The sequence below is a fragment of the Fulmarus glacialis genome, unplaced genomic scaffold, assembly GCF_000690835.1.
Source record: "Fulmarus glacialis isolate BGI_N327 unplaced genomic scaffold, ASM69083v1 scaffold5440, whole genome shotgun sequence".
Taxonomy (NCBI): Eukaryota; Metazoa; Chordata; class Aves; order Procellariiformes; family Procellariidae; genus Fulmarus; species Fulmarus glacialis.
The window spans coordinates 44,832-52,310 of record NW_009185704.1 but is presented as its reverse complement, the minus strand read 5'-3'; the positions used below and the strand labels follow the sequence as shown (position 1 = coordinate 52,310).

At 53.0% G+C, this 7,479-nt stretch overlaps 1 protein-coding gene across 1 annotated transcript in view; it reads right to left on the bottom strand.

Moving 5' to 3' along the window:
- The window catches only part of LOC104074680 (importin subunit alpha-5-like), an 8,641-nt gene extending 8,529 nt beyond the window's left edge, over positions 1-112 (bottom strand). The window contains exon 1 of the mRNA XM_009574909.1: positions 47-112. Within this exon, the coding sequence (XP_009573204.1) occupies positions 47-112 (66 nt within the window). The remainder of the gene's footprint in view (positions 1-46) is intronic.
- Positions 113-7,479: the final 7,367 nt, after the last annotated feature.

Genomic DNA, 7,479 nt, shown 5'->3' with positions numbered 1-7,479 from the left:
TGTCCGACGGGGATGGCAGAGGCGGGCAGTGGAGGTGGGTACTCACGGCTGCGTCCTTGCCCTTGTTCTTGAACTTCCTCATCCGCTCACTGTGCTCGTTGACGACCGGCATCTTGGCAGGTTTGAGAGAGGTGCCAGCTGAAAGGCTTCAAGTGCTTTTGGGGTTCAGGACAGAGCAGGGTCAGGTCACAACTGCACAGCAACATCCAGCTCCATCCACAGAGGGGTCTGGCCCCCCCCCGGCTCCCACCAACAGCCTGTGCCACCCATTTTCTCCCCCACTCCCCCCAGCAAGGGAGATGCTGGAGGTCTCCTGCCCTAAGCAGAGCTCAGGAGCTCACACACTGCAGCTGAGCCACCAAACTAAATGCAAGCACAAACTACCACTTAACACCAGGCTACAGAAATTACAGCTGCTGCCGTAACCCCCTGAGGAAGCTGGACACACCACTTCTCATGGTTACGGTGACACCACCTTCCTCCAGTTCTGATCCCAGGGCTTTTAGGTTTACTTAGAAGCACAGCCTAAGCCTGGCACAGCCTCTTGCCTCCAAAAGCATCAGCTCAAGGTCTGATTTAAGGACAAGTAGCCACATCCAAGCCTGCTCGCTTACCCCATCACACAGCTTGGCTTCCTACACCAGGGCCCCCCAACAGGAAAGCCACAAGGTCACAGGCAGCGGCATTAAGTGACTGAGTTCAACTAAGCAAAGAGTTCTGGAAACCCAGCTACTAGGAAGGATTGCCAGTTGAAAAACATTACATAGGGACAGGTAGAAACAATTTCCAAGCCTCTCCTAGTAAGAACCACAGACATACACACAAATAAGACCAAGAGCAGGCCTTCAGACAGTTTTTGTCAGAAAAAGCAAGGCTTCCACCCAGCAGAAGTGGGGGTGTTCTCAGAGCAGCCAGACACCACCAAGGGCCCCCTAAAACCAAGTTGTGCATAAATACACTCAGGTGCTGATCACACACAGGTGGTGCATCTTCACCTTCCCTCCAGGCTTACAGCCAACACCTGTAGCTCAGATCAGCCTCCAAGAGCGCCCCTTATTCCATCTTTTTAAGTTTAAGAGTTTTGGTGGGTTTTTTTTTTGGTCCTCTCTCTCCCTCTTTCCTGCCCCAGCAGCCAAGGCTGGATACCAGCAACCAACACAGCAGCCACCCACCCACCAAGCTGCAGACCTCCTCCAGCTCACAGAGGGGCCAGGACAAGCCACCTCTTGGCTCAAGCCAATTATAGCCCATAACCTTAAGCCCTACACCCAAACCTCAAAAACTGCTTCAGTCTCCCTTCCCCTGTTTCCCCTCCAACAGGGGACCACAGTAACACCCCAAAATGCCTCTTCTTTTGGGGGAGCTTCCTCCAACCCCACCTCAGCAGAGGTGCACCACAACCCACACAAGCCAAGCAGGAGACCCAGCACGGCCCCATCCTCATCACAGGGAGGGGAACAACCAGACACCCACCACTCCAAAGATGAAGCAAGCCACTCACCCCAACCCTCTCTCATACCCCATCCCCCTCCCACTGCCTCTTTTATTGCCCCCATGGAGCCACGTACCCCCCGGTTCCCCCCCACGATTGGCTCTTCCCAGGACAGCCTCCCGTTATCTCCAGCTGCTCCCTTGCCATGGCCACCGGGATGCACCTGGAGGAGGATGGATGGTGATGCCTTCCCTCCCCAGCTGCTCTCCTGCCTGGGCCACCCCGCTCACCCCCCCCACACCTCCTCCATACATTTATGCTCTGCCCACTTTGGCTTTTTTGTGGCCAGACCCTTCACGGGAGATGCCAGCCTGCACCTGTATGATGTCCCATGACACGGGGGACAGTCACATCGCTGTGTAGGTGAGGGGGAGTGCAGGGGATGGGCAGTCTGGGGATGCCCCTTTTTTGTCCGGGTAGCTGGAAGGTCCTTGTGGGTGGTGATGCCGGCCAAGAGAGCAGCCGCCTTCGGCTAGCGGGGACCGGGACCATGGAGCCAGGCGGTAGCTGAGGGGAATCGACCGAGCAGAGGTTGCAAGAGGGATGAGACAGGATTAAGAAACTTGGAGCAGCAGCAGGCGCTGAGCTGCTGGCTGGCGCAGGTGGGAGCCTGGCAGGGCTGTGGCAGGAGGTAGCATGGAGAGAAACCCAGCAGGAACCTATCATCTCCATGAGCCCTTTAGATTTTGGCCAGGAGCTGCTGGGCAGCTCTTATCACACTACATTACGTGCCTATCGCACGTCTCCATCACCTTTAGGCAAGAGATCATTTGCATTTACGGTGCCCTAACACCAGTTACATGCCGATGCTCAGGCTACTTGCACAGCTTGTCCTCCCGCCCATGCCACCGCTCCGACCAACGGGGACAACAGCATCCCTGCCCTCAAAATAACCCCTCGCAGCGGGGCTTGGCTATAGCACTATGGGCAATTTGGGGGACTCTGAAGTGCTGAAGGCATCCTGGTTTTGCAAGCCCTCCAAGCCATCACCCTTTTTAGCAAAGCTCCGTAAGACCCACTCCGTACACCCCCAGGTCTGCAGAGGTGCCAGCCTGGTCCAGCCGACGGGGAGAGGAGGAGCAGCGTTTGCCAAATGGGTAGGGCAAGCAGCTATTAAAATATTTCATTAAAACCTGATTTTAAATTACTTGACATCTTTTTCCGCGAGGGAGATGGGGAGCAGAGTAATTCAGAGCGGGCGCCTGGGCTCGCTGCTGGAAGGTGGGAGCGAGACGGGGGTGGGAGGCAGGTGGGAGCAGCACCCACCGCCGGGCTCTGCACCCTCCGCACCCCGGGAGCACAACCTGGGCCTCCGTACCCTGCCAGCTGCGTGCACGGGAGCCATTTCAAAATAAATTATACGAGTTACAGGGAACAACTTTTTCACTGTGTGGCTATTTCCAGCATGGAAATACCTATGGAAATATGCTATGCAATACCCAGGGCTGCTTTAAGTCATGGATTCAAATCCCAGGCTCGTACCAATTCTCCCTGTCAAGGCAAATGAAAGAAGTTGTACGAAGCTTTGTGCAGAAGGTGACGGAGGGGGTGTTGAGAAAAGACCTTCAGATAAATCTGTTGTTTGTGGGCATTAGAAAGCCAGTTGTGCTAATCCTAGATGCTGCATTTCTAAGCTTCAAGTGCCACCAGTTGCATTATCTTGTTTCTTGGCTGCTTGGGCCAGGAAAATTACATTTCAATTGCTTTTTAATTCAACTTAATCTCGTGCAAAACTTAGCGTGCACCCTCTAATTTTGTTTTCTGAACGGTTTGTTCCAGCTAATTCCTAATCAGCCAACGCTAAATCAAACCAGACCTGGCTCAAGCTGAAATAGATGCATCCTCACAACCTTTCCAAGCAATTTAATGGAATTGGCTTAAAATCACGCCCCAGGATAAGTGGGGGCAGCCTCCTGCATAGGCCAACCCCCAGCATTCGCTCCTCTGCCTGGAGAGCTCCCTCGCCCGGGGTGCTGCAGGATACGAACGTGCAACAAGGCTGCAAGAAGTTTGTTATCCCGGGCTGCTCTTTCTCTCTCTGCCCTTTCCATTCCCTCTCCACCTGCCAAGCGTGATCAGACCCATCCTGTTCAGTCCTCTGTCACTGCCAGGGCAGGGAAGGAGAGGATGGGGAGAGAAAAACATGTAAAAATTGATTAGCAAGCCTTCGCTTCGGTCACTGATGGCATGAGAGGTGGCACTGCCGAGCGCTCGGCCCCACGAGCTGGCAGAGGATGAGCGGGGCTGATTTCAGCCCGAGCCGAGGACGCGGGCGGATCGATATTTGCCGAACGGGAAAGGGAACAACTGCTGGAGGGAAAAAAAACCCAACACATTTCGGTTTTCAGCATAATAAGAGGGTATCACAGCTAATGGAGAGGAAAGGAGATAAAACCCTGAATCTACATGACAGCGTCCCCTGAGCTCAGCCTTGTGTGCTCAAGCTGAAAATCCACATCGTGACAGGTATGAAAAGCTGTGGTTCCAGTTTAGAGGTTTTCTTTGTGGCTGCTCTCTCCCACCCTGCCACCCTTCGCCCCGCGCTCCCACCAGGGCACTGCGGGTTAATTAGACCGTGATGGTGGCAGGTTTGAAAACACCAGTTTTAAGCCCTGAGATAAAAGCACTGATTTTTTTCTCCTCTGTGTTTTCATGTTTCTTTAACAGGTTTACCCTCACCGCAAGCGGAGAAAGGTACCGGTCAGGAAAGATGTCAGCGTCTTAGACGGGGTTAGAGGAGGCAGGAGCCCGGGCTCCATCGCGGGGGGTTGCACGGCCACGGCAGCGGGTCTGAGCAATCCTTCTGTGACAGGAGAACCTCACCTGGCAGAGAGCGAGCAAAGGCAGGGATTCCTGCCAACCCCCCGAACGTCTGCTCTCAGACAGCGTGTTTTACTTATTTGTTACAGGAACACCAAGGAAATATCTGTCTGGGTTCCTGAACCAGCTGCTGAGGCAACTGCTGGTGGATGCGGGGCAATTCCCAAGCGTGGCAGGGATGGAGCCTGGAAATTCTTCCTTTTTCGGTTGGGATGCATCCTCCCGGCGCAGGATCCTGGAGGGAGGCAGCGCTAACTCTGCAGCCCGCGCCGATTCCTCCCGGGGAGGCAGCCACCAAGGAAATATCTGTCTGGGTTCCTGAACCAGCTGCTGAGGCAACTGCTGGTGGATGCGGGGCAATTCCCAAGCGTGGCAGGGATGGAGCCTGGAAATTCTTCCTTTTTCGGTTGGGATGCATCCTCCCGGCGCAGGATCCTGGAGGGAGGCAGCGCTAACTCTGCAGCCCGCGCCGATTCCTCCCGGGGAGGCAGCCTGGAAATTCTTCCTTTTTCGGTTGGGATGCATCCTCCCGGCGCAGGATCCCGGAGGGAGGCCACCGCCAGCCACGAGATTCATGTCAGTCCTATTGTTCGTGCAGCAGCCGTGGGTTGGAGTCGAGATCAGGGCTGCATTGTGCCAGGCACTAAACAAGCACATAATAAGCGACAGCCCCCCGCCGTTATGGTCTATCTAATCAGGACACGCAGAAGGTGGGAGAAGGGATTTATTGTTATCCCTGTCTTACTGCTGAGCCAGAGGCAAAGCCGAGCACCGCAGCTGGATTTTCCAAGGCTCAAGGTGCAGCTTGTTGTTTCCCCTAATTTAGTGTAATGGCCTCAAAAAAGCGGTCCTGCTTTTCTCCCCCTCCCCTGCTTTTCTCCCCCCTCCCCTGCTTTTTTCTCCCCCAGTTCCTCTGCAGCCAGGGAGCCGTGCGGATGCGTCAGTTCAGACAGCTCATTCAAAGGGAAAGCAATCCAGAAAAATAAAGAAATAAGTATGTTTTTTCATCAATTTGGTTGAAACAGCTCCTGCTGTGGCCATGGAACCATTGGAGCCGGGAGACAAGGAGGAGAGGTGTCCCCGAGGGCGGGTGGCAGCGCAGCATCGCGTCTTGCATTGCCAGCAGTTACGGCAGGTCAGGGCAAACTGGTCCCCAGTCCAGGGCCGAGTCCCTGCGGTCGGTGCCAGGGCTCTGCGATGGGGTGGCACCAGGAAGACAGAAGCCTGTCTTAAAGGCAGCTTAATTTTTTCCCAAATACCTGGGAATTTGGCCCGTTAAAGTGGGTTTGATAAATAACAACTCTGCCGTGGTCGCCTGTGGGACATCCCCATTCCTGCGGTCCTAGTTCAAGTTTGCCAGGAGTTTTTATTTGGTTGAGCAAATAGACTATTCACGGCTAACACTTCTATGAGGTTACACAGACCAGGAAACTTGTCCCTCTGTGTGGTGCTTTTCAAGGCAAAGCGTTCTTCAGTGCCTTTTTCCAGCCAAGAAACGGGATCACTCACTCATAAAGTTAAGTGCTGAAAAAAAAAAAAAAAAAGAAAAAAAAAATCACATTGATATTATACAGAAGAGATCTCTATTGATAAAGAGGCCTGGCAGAGCTGGTAATTCCCTGGGAATTAAGGAGAAGGGAATTGCTGCGCGGGAAGAGAGCTTGTAAAGCGGGTAACACCGTGAAGTGTAACACCAACCGATTATCCCGTCAGCCGGGCGCGCTGGAGTCGGTGGGAGCTCCTGCGGCGCTGAGTGAGCCCCGGGAAGGAGAACAGCGAAGTGTGAGCTGCGGGAGCCCTCTCCCACTTGCCAAAGGCAGCTGTTAATGTCCATTTGTCGGACGGTGTAAGCGGATGCTCCAGAAAACCAGCACAGCCCTGGAGGGCCTGTAACTCCACACCAGGCTGAACATTAAGGAACTAATTTTAACTTCTAAGCAGCATCCTTTCTGCCAGCCACGGAGGGATTAGAGTAACAGTTTTTGAAATTATTTAAAAATAACATCAGACTTAATCATAGCTATTTATTAAATCCATTATCCTCTGTCAGTTATGGGACACTGATTTATTCAGCTGCGGAAACTATAATCATCTATGGCCAAAAATCTTACTTTTTTTTTTTTTCCCCCCTAACGGGGCCCAGTAATAATTATTCCTTTAGTCCCTGAATCTGTAACTCAAGGAACTGAAACAGAGAAATCTACAGTGAATTTGGGGATGAGATACAACAGAGTGATGGCAAAACCTTGGAATTACTGAAAGACCACATAATTTTGTACAAATCATGCGTGACCTTGCTCCATGGCACCTAGCAGGAGAAAGGCGAAGGCGCTCTGTAAAGGAGTGCAGTACCTTGTAAATCACGTAGGGAGGAGAAACCCCATGAAAACCCCAGAAAACCCATATAAATCATGGGGTCTTGAGCCTCTGGATGCCACTTTGCTGTCAGGGAGTCCATGTGCAGCTTCATTAGACAAGGAGATGAGCTTTCCTGTTCTGCGTGCACAATGCTGTCCCTGCGGTTTCCTCGGCGGGAGGGGGCTGCCCGGTGTCTGCTCACCTTGTTCTGGCACCTCCGATTATCACAGCCGAGGACAGCATTTCAACAGAAATGACTGTCTTTGTTTAAAATGTGTATTTAGGGGCCTTTGTTTGAAAGCCACGCTTAGGAAATGCTAAAAAGAGGATTCAACATGCATATTCCACCTGATCCTAGGAGCTGAAGATAATTTTTGCTAAGCCCGGGGGCGATATTCGTCTCTGTTTCAACTGCTTCACATCTCATACACACACCGATTTGGTAATGAGCTTTCGGGGCGGCGGGGGGGAGGCCCACCAGTAATTACATCTCATTGTGCCATCTCCTTTCTGCCATTCCACTGCTCTGAGGTCTGTCCTGGACAAGCCGGTGGGAGCAGCTCCCCCCGCACCAGCGCAGCCCCTGGGCAGCATCATCCAGCTGGTGTGATCCTCCGAGCAGATTTGTTTTAACTGGGGTGGCTTGTATTCGGGGATTAGATATGTAAAAATACGTACTCAAATTCTGCGTGTCACTCTGAGCGGGCAGGTGATCCGTGTGGTCCATTTTTCTGAGGCTGAGGTTACACGAGTCCCTGGGAAAAAGGACAACAAGGGGAGGAGGAATGGCAGAGCTCCCTCCTGCCCGC